Source organism: Eurytemora carolleeae, unplaced genomic scaffold (genome assembly GCF_000591075.1).
Source record: "Eurytemora carolleeae unplaced genomic scaffold, Eaff_2.0 scaffold186, whole genome shotgun sequence".
Taxonomy (NCBI): Eukaryota; Metazoa; Arthropoda; class Copepoda; order Calanoida; family Temoridae; genus Eurytemora; species Eurytemora carolleeae.
In genome coordinates this window covers 368,486-383,396 of record NW_019396163.1, presented here as the reverse complement: position 1 = coordinate 383,396, position 14,911 = coordinate 368,486, and the positions used below count along the sequence as shown (strand labels likewise).

Genomic DNA, 14,911 nt, shown 5'->3' with positions numbered 1-14,911 from the left:
TTTGTGTTTACTCTATAAAAACACTATACTCGTAAGAGAGCCTACAGGCAATATACCAATATTTGTGTTTACTCTATAAAGACACAATACTCTATGAGAGTCTACAGGCAATATACCAATATTTGTGTTTACTCTAAAAATACACAATACTCTATGAGAGCCTACAGGCAATATACTAATATTTGTGTTTACTCTATAAAGACACTATACTCTATGAGAGCCTACAGGCAATATACTAATATTTGTGTTTACTCTATAAAGACACTATACTCTATGAGAGCGTGCAGGCAATATACCAATATTTGTGTTTGCTCTATAAAGACACTATACTCTATGAGAGCCTGCAGGCAATATACCAGTATTTGTGTTTACCCTATAGAGATACTATTATACTCTATGAGAGCCTGCAGGCAATATACCAATATTTGTTATGGGATTTTTATTTAAGATTATATAAGAGATTTTTCACAAAAAAATGTATAAATTTTTTAATTTTACTCCGCCACCAAACCGGCAAACACTGATCCTAGTCTTGAATTTTGTTCTCACATTTTTTATGCCTTTTTATCCGATGAAAACAATAATTTTGAAAATGTTGTCCAAAACATAGATAATCCCTGATTGTTTATACCCACCCTGTATATAAAGAGAAAATAGTGAATTGTTGAATTGTTGAATAATAGACCAACAGCCTTGTGTTTGTTTAAATTGTCCATTTAATTAAAAATATTTCTCATTTTCTCTTTATACAATGATAACCAGAAAACTCTGGAATAGGAAGACGACTTTTAGAATCAAGTTATAAAAATTATGATGACGAGCTTTATACACCGCAATTGTGCAGTTTAAACAGATCTATTTCACTTAGTTAGTGATTTAATAAGTGTTAGTAAAACTATTTACTTTGTAACAACATTAAATACTCTAAAGTATTGATATAATAAAGTTCTCCTATTCCAGTATTTTCTGGTTATCACTTTATTTTTCTTGTCCGCAGATGCGTTTTCAATGAACAAATATTGCAACACAACTCTGTAAATTTAAAGATTGTTGAATAATTGACCAAAACGCGCTTGAGTTCAGTCCGGGAAAAAAATTAATTTTGCATGTTTTTACCTTGTTAAGGTTGAACCCATGCCTATGTTTTTACCTTGTTAAGGTGGAACCTATGCCTATGTTTTTACCTTGTTAAGGTGGAACCTATGCCTATGATTTTACCTTGTTAAGGTGGAACCTATGCCTATGATTTCCCATCAATGATTGGAGTCTCCCTTCATTCAGCAGATGCCATCATTATTGTCTTCTCTGTTGATGAAATAGAGTCATTTGAAGAGGCAAGACGACTCAGGTCATTTTTGGAATTATTAATAAATTAATCATTTTTTAAACGTAAAAAATTCTTACTTTTAACTAATATAATGCATGTTTATTTATAATTTTTCAAAGACTCAAAAGTAAAACAAGTTTGTGATCATAAGTTTAAAGTGAACGATGCTAATGAAAACCAAGTTAATACGAATGATAAAGAAGTTAATGATAATAATGATGTAAAATTCAATGACAATAATGATGATTCTAGGGATCTGGTGATGAGCACCAAAGGTCCTGATTCTCCCATTGTAATTGTTGGAAACAAGACGGATCTTGACAGAAAAATATCAAAGGTAAAATAACTTTTTTACGACACCGGGATTCAAGAAAACTCTTTAATAATCTAAATATCTAAATCTGGAAAATCTGTGGTATTTGAAAGAAAGATCATATGTACTAGAAAGAGGGGCGTGAAGCGTCCAGGAAGCTAAATTTATCTTAAAGCAATGATTCTGAAGAAAAGAAAATCTGGATCAAAATTAAAAACACTTAAATAGTTTCTTAGAATTGCAATTTTTTAATAAATTGAGAAAATGTTTCAATTAATTTTCTGTGACAGATTAAAAGAAAAGATAATAAATTGTTGGGGGGGGGGGGGCGGAGGGGGATTCTAATTTGCAAAATCCTTTCATCGTTTCTGTTTTTACAAAAACAAGGGCACCTTGTTTTAAATTAAAAACAAGCCATTGGAAACTATTTTGTAAAGAGATTGACAAATATACTGTCTTTGAAATATTGTGTGACATTTTTTGTGTGTGGGGGGGGGGTTAAAAATGGTTTTATATTGGTAATGGTTAAAAGTAACAAAAAATAACATATCTGTTTTTGAAATGAGCTGAAATATGAATTGCTTAAACTTATTTTTTAATTAAAATTTAAAAGTTTAATTAAAAATATCGGTTCTGAAACAACAGCAAACAGAACATTTTATTGATACAGATTTTACGGGAAAAAAGGCTCCTATACTTTTTTTTGGACAAAAAGGTGTCCATAACAATTTCAACAATGTATTCTGAATGCTAAACAAGAAGTTAATTAAGAACAGTACGTATTCTATGCAAACTTAAAAAGTTAGTTAAAACTCAACAAAGTACCGTATATTGAGACTAAGAGTTTTTTTAAGAAAAAATAAATTTATAAAGGCACTAATCAGAGAGGCAAAACATATTTACAAAACACATCTGTTATAGGTTGAAATTATAAAATAATTGAGTTATTTAGTTCACGTGGATTTGGTATTAATAAAAGAAACTGAATTTTAAGTCCTGCCTGCAAGTTTGGCAGTTTCAAAATGATTCGAGATGTAGAAATGTTTTGATGGGATTTTATTCTTTTTTATCGTTTTTCCCAAGAAATATTTTTAAAAAATTGGATTACGTCTTTTTTTAAATTCTAGAAATAGTTAAGTTCCCTGGGGTTTGTAGTTATATTTAACTACAGGGCTACCCACAAAAAGACGACTAAAAATTTTAAATTAAAACCTGCATATATGTTTCAATTTTCTGTCTTTGACAATTTTTCCATGGCATATTAAACTATTTGGCAAAGAAACAAGCTATTTAGTTTAAATTAAAATCTATACAATAACGCTCTTCACTCATTTGATACAGCTGGCAAACGGCTGGACCAAATTGGCTGACATTTTTTATTGAACCCATCACGGGTACCTCGGGGGTGAAATAGGCAAAAAAAGATTTTTTTTAATCAATGGGCAACGGCGGGCACTTTGCAGCTAACATCGAAGAACGAAAACAGATTTCTTACAGTAGTCTCCTGAGTCTCATGCTTTGTGGTTACCCCTGTAGTTTACCAATATACAAGCGGATTATGGAAATGCCATTACTGTCAATCGAAAGGATATACTTGAAGATGGAATAAATAAGTAGCTGTGAGAAAAGAATTTTGTGGATTGGATTCAAGATGCATTTTTTATAAACATATTCAATAATGTCAGCTTAGATGTAAAAAGAAAATGGAAATCTTCATTGGAGCTTTTTAGCCTTTATAGGGACTGTCGTTGTTATTACAGGGGATATTAGCTACAAAACTAACACTTGGCCCATTTCTAACACTGAGTGTTAGAAAGACTTGGCTTTTGAATCCCAGCCTATATCCAGAGTAAAAGTCGATAATAAAAACTATAACCAACATTTTATGAAACATGACGATGGCAACAATTCCCAAATTTACACTTTTTAAAAAATCAAAATTACAATAGGAGTTCTTTTTATATTAAATCTCTTGACCGTTCTCAAGACAATGTCAAGTTTTACATTTTTAAACATATCCTGAATTTGAAACATTGTCGCGTTTTCGAGACAAAACCCACTTTCCCGTTTTTGAAACAAAATTTAGATTCATAATTTACTAAATAAATCACTGAAAACAAAACTTATTTTTTGAACATTAAATTAACTTCTAAATTATTTCTAGAATCTAAGTTTCCACACTTATCTGTTAAATAAGATGATTTATTTTCAAGCATTTGAAACAAACATGGTTTCCTGCATTTCTAGTTAAATTGTAAGAACAAATGGTATTAATATTTTGATTTCTTAATGCTGTAATGATTTTTAAATTATAAAAGAACAGTTTGTTTTTATTTTCTATTTTGTTTATACTTAACTTTATTAAAAATCTTGTTTTGTAACGTAAGTGCGTAAATGCTTAACAATTGACATTGATATGAATTCCAGTAATTGTCTCAAAACCAGGATATGTTCCGAAAACGCGACATGAGCTGAAATCCGGTAATTGTTTCAAAATATGGATATGTTCGAAAATGAAATTAAGAATCATCTAAAACTAAATCTCACACCTTATTATTAGTTTAAACTTGACATGTATTGTGTAACTGTTATAGTTTTAGAAATTTTTTATAAATATATTGTGTAATTTTGTTCTACTCGTCTTGAATTCAAAGATAATACTCTTGAAAAAGATGCCTTAGGATGTTTGGCCCATTTCTAACACCCAGTGTTAGAAATGGACCAAGTGTTAGTTTTTGAACTAATATCCCCTGTAATGTAAAGTGACGCTTCAAGTAAATTCATGTTCTTATTTAAAAATTGTTAAGAACCACATTAACGTACGTTTTACAGGAAACCCGTATGAACTATTTTTATAACTAATTTTATTATTATCCCCATGACTAACAATAATATATTTTAAATTTAACATTTAAGGTTTAAGTAAATATATTACAAAATATTTTCACAAACAAATTTTTTGTAAGAAAAGGATAAAAAATCATGAGAAATTAAATGCATTGCATGCAGTAGGGCTTATGTTCGGGAAAAAACAAGCTTTATTTTTCTTAGTATAAGTTATAAAAAATAGAGCATTAGAGTGAGTGTTCGCGAAAAATTAAAAGGGGTGTAGGCTTACGGCGAAAAATATTCGATTTTGATTGCTACTAATCTTATTTAAAATTGTTAAAAACTATTTATACTGAAGAACCCTGCGTCCATTCAAATTACAAATTGCAATAAACGACGCGGATCGTCAAAAAATCAATTTAATTTCTAACAAATCATTGAGATATTACAACCTATAGTCATCGATAATTTGTCGACGTATTCTTATCATATTTTACAATATTTTTTATTCGTTTTGTATGCAATGCAATTAAAACGTCACCTGGTGTCTCTGTTCTCGATGCTTTGAATGATTACACGTGGCAGAAACGCGTAGCGGAAAAAAAGTCGTTATAAAAGCGTTGTATATAAAACAAATAAAAAATATTATGAAGAGCATTGTATATAAAACAAATAAAAAATATTATGAAATATTAAATATATACGAATGCGTCGAAAAATAATCAATGACTATACATTGTAATATCTGAATGAATTGTTTGAAATTAGATTAATTTTTTTACGATACGAGTCGTATAGTGCAACTTTCAAAATGTGTATGGACGCTACTTTCTTCAGTATAAGTCTGATATAATGTCCAAGTAGAGCTTGAAAAATGTTTCTGGTTTGATTTGAAGTGTTGAGATTTTAATATTAACAAAGTGATGAGTTTTCCTTCCTTCCTCACCATTTTGGTTTACAGTAAATTAAAACTTTCGCAAACTGAAGGTGGCGGAAAAATGAAATACATTTTTCAACAGAAATATTACGTTTATTTGGCCAAATTTATTTTTGGTTATAAAATATTTTAAAAAACACTTTTTTGGGCTCAATTGTTATTTATAGCGTTGCCCATAGATACTCATAGTTACTCCCACCATTTACCCGCACTTGGCTGTAAATTACGATTTTAGTTTTTTTCCCCGAGTTACCCAATCCTAGCTTGAGGCAAATCTGGCCATGGGTTCCTGAGTTATGATCGAACAAACAGAGATTACACATTTACACATTTAGATTCGGTACCCCATTTTTTAACACTTTTTGTATCTTTTAAAAAACAGAAAACAATGAAGAAAAAAACCTTAAAATAAAGTATTTAAAAATATTTAAAAATATAAAATACTCCCAAAATTGATTCTTGGATATCTATTTTCTAAGTTATTCTATAAAACTATTCAACCTTTCCCTTAAAGCTATGCAATATTGGGAAAAATTTGCATGAGTAAACATTCGGCAAATATGCAAATATCTTTTATCTCTTATCATAATTTTGCTAACAATTTAAACTTACTGAAATCATAAAATAAAATAAAACTTCGTGATTTTCGAGAAAACTTATTTTATGAAACTATTGTCTACTTCATCAATTATTACTTACATAACCGTGCATTTCATAATGAACGTGCCATGCTATAAATTAATCATCGTGCTATAAAGTTATATTAGCTGTACATTATAGCACGTGTGCTATTAAGTTTTGATTGGTTCCCGGATTTTCTTCAAACAATTTAGGATATTTCCAAAATAATTTTTTTCAATTGAAATGAAAATAAAATTAAAATCAACTTTATATTTTGACTTCTGCTTTGTTTCAAAGCTTATTTAATTTAAAAGAGCCATTGAAATAAGAAAAGTACACAAACGTTTCCTGAAATTACCTATACTTTATAACAAAAATAACAGTGTTATAAAAATAGTTAATTATTCTGCAACTCCGAGAAATCAAAATAAGTAATCTGTCTCTCTAATCATTTTATTGTATGATAATCATATTACAAGTTAATTCAATCCCCCTTTAAGAAAAAAGCGTTTATGTTAAAGGGACTGTAAGCGTAAAAGCTTTGTTCAACAAACGCTACTTTATCTTCAGTCAGTGTACTGCAGAATGCACCGAAAGCTTAGTAAAGGGTGATATCTTTGCAACCTGGTGTCGAAGACCTTTGATATTTCAAAATATGAATTCTGTTCATCTAATAACCTAAGTTTAAAGTATCAAAGGTTTTGCACTATCAAGTTGAAATTATAAAGAAAACTTAGTTCCTTTGAAAATATTTAAAACTTTCCAAATTTTCTCTGGATCCCTTCAGAGACATCTTTCATGTTTATAACAGAAGAAAAACACTGTAGAGGTACATAACATTTTTTCTTAGCTCAACTTTAAGATATCTTTATACCTTTGAAGCGCTGCCTAAAAATAGAATTAGATCTAAAAATAAACAAATCCATCATAGAAATCAGATTTTAAATCTTGTGGAATTGGCTGATTTGATAATATCCTAAATCATAAAACTCCCTATACTACTATTTAATTTTAAAAAATTTTTAAAAAAATATTATTCATCTAACGGTTTAGAAGAATCCAAATGTGAGTATGGCCCACGTAGAGAATTTTGGTGGTTGGAATTGGAAATTGTAAAAGTTAAGATTGGAATCAGTATGTCGGCTTGAAAGAAATAAGTTTAAGCTAAAAAAAATAGGCGCAAAGCGTCCGCTATTTTTAATCTCTTTAGTGAGACAAACTGTTTGAGCTTTTCATTACATATTATCGATAAACTATATTATTTTGATTNGGGGGTAAATGACAAGGTAAAAAATTAATTATTTTAGGTTTTCACATTTGTTCCAAAGCAAACACACTCGGTCTAAAACTTCTTATGTCAACATATGGATTAATTAAAAGTTTTAATTTTAGGAAATTTATCCTGGAGGCATCAAATTCACAAATAAAACGTTTCTGCGAAATTTTATAAAAATTTTATTGCAAATTTAGATGACGGTTTTAAAAAATTATGTATTTATTTAAAAATATTATATCTATATTTTGGATGTCAAAGCGGCTTAACGTATCAAGCTGCAGACCAAACGGAATTTAGTCTTCGCCACAAACCCAAACCTTCTTATCCTTATAACTTTAAAACATGGCTTTATAGATATTTCAAACTCAGATTACTTGATCTAACACAATTCATAGATTGAAAAATTAAGGTTCTATGAGGATGGGTTGCAAAGCTGTAGGGATTCGAAAAACACAGTTTGTGCAGGCAAAGACTCAATTCCTTTATTCAAAAAAGTCTTAATTTTTTTCGGAAATCCACAAATGAAAAGAGAAAAATCTGCGACATCAAATTTTTTTATAGTTTCATTATGGGCGAAGGGAAATTATTCACAGGTATCCAAAAATCACAAAAAAAAAATTAAAACGGAGTATTTGAATAGTGTGTAGCGTGCCTAAATATATTAGAAGTCTGAAATGTCAGCAGTACTATTCAGAATGCAACAAGTAATTTATTCACACTTTCCTGCCTTAATAGGGTTATTATAAATATCTTTAACAATATTTAGAACAAGAGAACTTTTATGTTTTTTTCAGATAAAAATCTAGAACCCAAACTACTCAATCTATTAAGAAATTGAGTCTTTGCCATACACTCAACTTTGCAACTTGATGGTTAAAAACCTTTCAAACTTAGTTTATCCGATCTAACAAAATTCTTAGTTTAAAATATCAAGGTCTACGACATTGGTTTACAAAGGTTTCAGGATCAGAAGATAAGATTTTCTGACAACGACTTAGTTTCTTTGAGGTAAATCAAGATTTTGAACTTATGTATTTTTAGCATGCGAACAAAGAATTGTAAGAAAGTAGTTAAGTCTCTTCTGCACAAGCTGTGAGGTTTAGATTGAATAATCAATTGTTAGAAATAATAAATGAGATTTAAAAAATTAAGTTTGTGGCAAAAACATGAAAAAGCTTCATAATTGATTATAACACCTAGATTGTGTATTATGTTTGGTTTTGACTAATAATGTATAATGAAATCAATTAAAGAAATATTGATTAAAATCTGACAAACCTAATTATAAAATTGTCAATTTCAGCAAACACAGAACAAATCAACACAAATATAAACTTTCTCTGACAAATACTTTTAAAAAGATTCCATGCTTGATCGGAGGCATAAGACCTCCNATTTGAGAGTTAGGATGGGTTAAGACAATTTCTTAACTGAGCGCTGCGGCCAGAACAAGATAGGGGGCTGAGCACAACGGCTAGGACAGATTTTTTAAACCCAACATTAAAAATTACAAACCCAAGATTTAACGTTTTATCGAGTAAAAACTGAGTTGTGCAAACTCAAACTAAAAAGATACCTCAGCAGCCCAAACAAAAAGTTTACAAACTAAAAACTGCTGTCCTCTAAAAGGAGTCTCCAAATGTAGCTGAATCCTTAAAATCCTTGATAAATATAATATAATTTATGAGAAGGAGGCTTTTCCAAAATTTTCTTGTTTTATCCATATATAGATTTGGCTTGTCTGTCTGTTTGGTTGTCTGTTTGTTTGTTTGTATCCAATAAACGTCAAAACGGCTGAAGCGATCGGGCCCAAATTTTTTTGTGGGACATCACGTGACCACAGGGCAGGTTTATAAATGATAAAAAATTTTAAAAAATGTGTTTTAAAGTTTTTTAATTTTGTAAAAAAAATTTAAATTCTTGAATATCCGTGAATTTTTTTTAAAAATCCGCAAAATTTTTTTCTCCTTTGTTTTAAAGTGTAAACAAAAAGAAGATTTTCACAATTTAAATAGAAGATGGACGCGAAGCGCCATAAAAGCCTAGTTCTTATATATTTCGGTTGTTTGTTGGTTTCTTTGATTGTATCAAATAAATGAAAATGTACTGTTTGACTGGGAGAACTGTTCAGTATACAATATTTAATATAAAATGTTTAGGAGGAAACCGAAGCTATTGTACTGTTTGACTGGGAGAACGGCTACGTGGAATGCAGTGCTAAACTAAACACAAACATACAGGAACAAAATTAAACAATCAATCAATCAATCAAGCAAGGACATAGATAACTAATATATGATAAAGGAATTGAATTTTTGCAACAAAATTTGATTTTACATTCACTATATTTTTGCAACCTGGGTGAAATATCAAAGGTCTAAGACATAGGGTTCCGAAAATGTAGGGATAAGAAAATCAGAATTTTTCTACAAAAACTTTGTCAGAATTGAGAACTTTGTGTTGTGGAACTCGGGATTAGGCCTTAATCTCTATCTTAACAGATTATTTTATTCTTTTTCTTTATTCCGTGGTGGTCATAACCATGATTGAGGGATAAGTATTTATTCTCTGATTTAGAAAAAGCTAACATTGGGTATTATAAGGTCAAGCGAAGAGAAAGAAGAAGTATAAAAGAAAAGATCATTGTAATCTGCAAAAAACCTCCCACAGCCCCCCTCCTCCCCCCCGTTTCTGATAAACATTTGTTTACAAGTCTAAAATTAAGTTATTGTTATTTCTTGTTAAAATAAATAATACTTTTATAAACCGAATCATGCATTTTCAATTACAATTCGACGAACCGTGCCTTCTTCATTTATAGAGAAACTTTGATTAAAACATTTAGATGAGAAAATCAATATATAATTTTCTAATCCTTAGATCTTTGCAATCTATAGAGAGAGGGTCATGCCAGGTTTATAAAGGAACCCTTAAAAGCTTTATTTAATCAGGATACATGAGATTTATGACATATCATCCCCTCTTAGAAAAGTTTACTATATTCAATTTTGATTTCTTTGTAACTATTGATCAGATAAAGATTTAAAGTGTTTCGTTGTGAATTGAACATGCCTATCCTTTTTTTGTGAATTTACGTTCACAGTACCATTAAGCATAAATCCTTTAATCCTAATCTGAAATGAAGATTGAGATAATTATTGAATTGCATGCTGTAGGACATCTTCAAGGAAGTGCTCAATCAATCAAAAACCAACATTTCAAGCATCAGGTATGTTTAGCAGGTCTTTATATACCTCTTTATGTACTTTAACTTGATAACAAGTTCAGCGCTATACTTGGTTAGTTTGGAAAGTCAAATAGGTCTATTATTACAGGCTGTGTACTGTACAAAGTCTAGCCACGTCATAAAGGTCGGTACAAGTCGTACATATGTAACGATATTGTTAACTATATTTATCAAAAATGCAAAATAAAAATTAAAGGATTATAACAGGGGCAAACCTAAGATTCTCAGGTTTCTGTGGGATATCGTCGTTTTCAGAGCTGAAAACTTTAGAATGAGATATCCTTAATCACAATCGATTAATCTGAGTATACTATGTACACACTTTTGATTTTCTTCTTAATCCTCTTTTTGGATATGACTATCGTATAAAAGTTACGCTTGATAACAATTACAGATACAATGCTATATCAATTGGACTAATATCCGATTGAGTTAAAGTCAACTCAGTTCATAAGCCGGCTTTTAGAGCATTTAAACAAATATATAAATTTAATCATGTTTATATGAAATTGTTAAAGAGCATATTTTAGGACTATTGCAATTTTGAACATCAGTCTTAATAAACATTAATCCAAAACTTACGTTCGTTCAATCGATGTTTAGTTCAATTGGTATGACACCATCAACACCAGAAATCAAAACCGGTTTTTCAAAAGTTTAAGAGTACATCTTAACATGACACGCTGATTGGTTAAATTTTTAGCTTCTTTCTTGGATATTGAATGCGTTTTAAAATAATCTTGGGTTTAGTAAAACCAGGATATCTTGATATCCACCATTCTAAAGTTTTTAGCTCAGATTGGTTCAATTTTTGTGGAATATGATCTGTTTCATACTACAGCTTTTATACGAAATTGCATATATTTGAATTTTCATATAAATTTGACACAGTTTTATATCAATTTCTCGAGACAGAAACATCAGATAGATGTCTTATATGTATCTTTCAACTCCTGAGATTCTCATATTTCATCCTATACCCCCTTTCATTTTTCCTTTACAGTCCCTTTAATTGATATGTAATGATTCAGTTCAGGGTTTACAGAAATGGATGAGACTTCAGAAACGAATGCAAAGCAATGTTCATCTAGCCATTTATCTTACATTTATGGTTCCCTGCGACCATAAACTTCTTTTTCTTGCTAAATCACGTTGTAAATCATTTAATTAGATACTTTCTTCATTACAGCAAAATTAAACCTTTAGATAACTTGTAATTCAGCATTAAAGTTTTATTTTATCCTTATAATTAGTAACCTTGTATGTGGTTTAGAATAATCTAAGTTAAATTTTTAAAACAAAAAAGTTTTCTTTTTATGATATTTACCTGAAAGTTACAAATTTACTATTTTCTGAACTTTTTCAGCAGTAATGGTAACCATTTGAGTAATGGCAGCAGTGGTTCTGGGTCTCCTTTACACATGCGAAGACGACAATCCCTGCCTCATGTAAGTAAAACAATGCACATTGGTATTTTCTTAGGTATTTTAGTCTCATGATCCGATTCTTTACAAGTATTTACTAGTACAGACAGGCAGGTCCTTTTATTGTACCGTCTACACATGATAATTGACCTGAGGGATGCTTATAACTACTCAGGACACTATTACTCCACTGGAGGGATGAAGAGAACCACTCTGGAGTAATTTATGCCCAGGGTGATTTGCAGCCTCCCTCCAGTGGAGTAATTTGTGTCCTGAGTGGTTATCAGCATCCCTCCGCGATGCAGTAATTATTGCCCATGTTGATTTGCAGCATCTCTCCTGTGGGGTAACTTGTGTCCTGAGTGGTTATCTGCATCCCTCTGGTGGAGTTATAGTGTCCTTAGTGGTCATGATCATCCCTCCGGTGAAGTAATAACTGCCCAGGGAGATTTGCAGCATCCCTCCAGTGGAATAATTTGTGTCCTGAGTGGTTATCGACATTCCTCCCATGGAGTAATTAGTGTTTAGTGTGATTTTTAGTATCCCTCCAGTGGAGTAATTAGTGTTTTGAGTGATTATCAGCATCCATCAGGTGTAGTAATTATGGCGCGCGCCCAAGATGATTTGCAGCGTTCCTTAAGTGGATTAATTAGTGTGCTGAGTGTTAATTACCATCCCACTAGTGGAATATGTATTACCTCCAGCAGCCCCCCGTCCACCAGAGGAAATGAAAAATGCTATTATTATTTTTACAGAAATCCAATTTTGACAAGATTTTAAAATCTGGCATGTCAGGCCTATCAAAAACCACTTGGTATCCAAACAATACACATTTAATCTTGATCATCATTTATTGATTTAAGATATTTGAGAGCATGCAATTTTTGTTACAGCAATACAGATTTAGAGTTTTCTGTAATATTTAACCCAATTTTAATAAGTCGTTGTTGCAGGCTCTTCACCCCGTACTCTTGAAACATTTCAAACTAATAAAAATTGAAATTAGAGATGGAAATAATACACTTTTTTAACAATTTTAAAAGAAAAAAATTTCCCCCGTATATAATTTAAATGGTTTTCGATTGTAAATTAAATTACTAAAACTATTATTCAACTCTCGCGCGAAAGATGAAAATGCCGCAAAGCAGAACATTAATCAGCTGATTTCTAGGTTCCTGGCTACACAAGAGCTAAGTTACAAGCTGAAAAATCTCTACCCAGACAAATCCTCAAGAAAAACAAGGGATAAAGTCAACATTAGAAAATTAGATTTTCTAATATCTTTAATCCTTTCTTGTAAAAAAAACTTTTAAGAATATTCAAACAAAAAGAAAATTTTAAACTAAATTTTTTAACAATTTTAAACATAATTGGCATGTCAATTCTTTGTTAAATGAGTTCAATATAATTTGAGGATAATTAGTTTTGACTTATTTGACTTTATCATCAGGAAGCTAAGAGAAAAAACGCTTGTAAAGTATCATAAAGATTAATCATTCTTTAAAAATGTCTCCAGGTTGTATAACAAAAAAAATTGTGCTTAACATAAGTACCAAGGGCGTATACAGAAGGGGTGGCAAGGGGAATTGCCCCGCCAGACCTGTGATGGGGGGACGTAGCCACCCCTAGAACTAAGAGCTTTCACACTTTTCAAATCTTACACTCAAGAGTGAAGAACATAAAAAAATAGTTTACTGTTCATTCAATGCACTAAGATTGTATACGTGGACTAAGGCCACTATGACAGAAGTCCGAATGAAAAATCCATTTAGAATACACATTCATCCTAATGGGCGCTATCAGGGATAGCGATTAGCAAAGTAAAACAACTATTTTTTAATGCCAAGCCACGAAGGCTTGAGTTTAGAGGTAGTAAAAGACCATTTTTTTAATTTGGATTTATTTACTTTATTCATTGCACCGCCGTTTTTTAATCTTTATTTTTATTACAAACTAGTGGAAGTGCCAGGCGTTGCCCGAGGATTTAAAAAAATCGAATTTAACAATATTGATTACAATTGTACTCCTACTTTATTTTCATAACAGAAATTTTTTTTTCATTTTTAAAAATGTCTTTTTCTATCTCTAGTTTAAATAATAATTGTTACTAACATAACAGTATAATAAGATGTCGATTTTTTGTAGATACAATGCTTTTTTCTGCCAGTTTTGTTTGAAGGACAGATAAAGTATAGTAGCAAGATAATTGTACTGTATGTGTACCTTTAAAGTATCTTCTACTTATGCCTGATATCCAAGAAGCCAAATGGGTGCGCCAAATGTTATCAATTTACAGTTCAAATTTTGCCCCCCCCCCTTGATTTATTTCTGTATACGCCCTTGAATTCAGTGGAACTGTTGTACAACCTAAATTCTACACACAAGTTTATGTACCGTAAAATGTGTACTTAAAATTCTAGTTCCTGATCATATTTCTGAAATAATTCATCAGTTCATGTACACTGTACAGTGTACAGTACACGACAGTACTTCCACATCAATGTACATATATATTCTGTAAAAAAAAATTTAAATGGCAGTTTATCCATTCTATCATTTAACCAGATCCTATCTTTGGTTGAATAAATACTGCTAAAAATATCTTCATATGATAGTTAATTCACCTTTTTTAGCATATTAAACGCAACATAAAGTTTAGGAACCATTTTTATCATTATTATGAAATTGATCATTACTTTCTGTTTCGTTCAGAGATGTTCTTTAAACTTTTTTTAATCTTTATAAAACGTTTTAACATACATGGTGTCCCAATACAAAATTGAGAGACGACATGAAAGTGGTCTTCGATATACGATATGTAAGGCATGGCAAAGTAAGTATAAAAACGAGGCTGTACGTATTACGAGCTTTTCATAAAGTGGTCTACCTATCTACCTATCTACCTATCTACCTATCTACCTATCTACCTATCTACCT

At 30.7% G+C, this 14,911-nt stretch overlaps 1 protein-coding gene across 3 annotated transcripts; it reads left to right on the top strand.

Moving 5' to 3' along the window:
- Window positions 1-1,087: 1,087 nt before the first annotated feature.
- LOC111696889 (GTP-binding protein Rheb homolog) lies at window positions 1,088-14,575 on the top strand. Of its 3 annotated transcripts, none has more exons than XM_023466664.1 (8): window positions 1,090-1,348; window positions 1,580-1,664; window positions 9,463-9,543; window positions 10,480-10,532; window positions 11,917-11,998; window positions 13,146-13,217; window positions 13,425-13,490; window positions 14,360-14,575. In XM_023466664.1, exons 1-7 carry the CDS (start codon window positions 1,257-1,259, stop codon window positions 13,458-13,460), a joined length of 501 nt encoding a protein of 166 aa, XP_023322432.1. In that variant the 5' UTR covers window positions 1,090-1,256; the 3' UTR covers window positions 13,461-13,490; window positions 14,360-14,575. The 3 variants fall into 3 exon arrangements, with proteins under 3 accessions (XP_023322433.1, XP_023322432.1, XP_023322431.1); XM_023466663.1 differs by having other exon boundaries at window positions 14,325-14,575; XM_023466665.1 differs by lacking the exon at window positions 14,360-14,575 and having other exon boundaries at window positions 1,088-1,348; window positions 11,920-11,998; window positions 13,425-13,924.
- The last annotated feature ends 336 nt before the right edge of the window (window positions 14,576-14,911 follow it).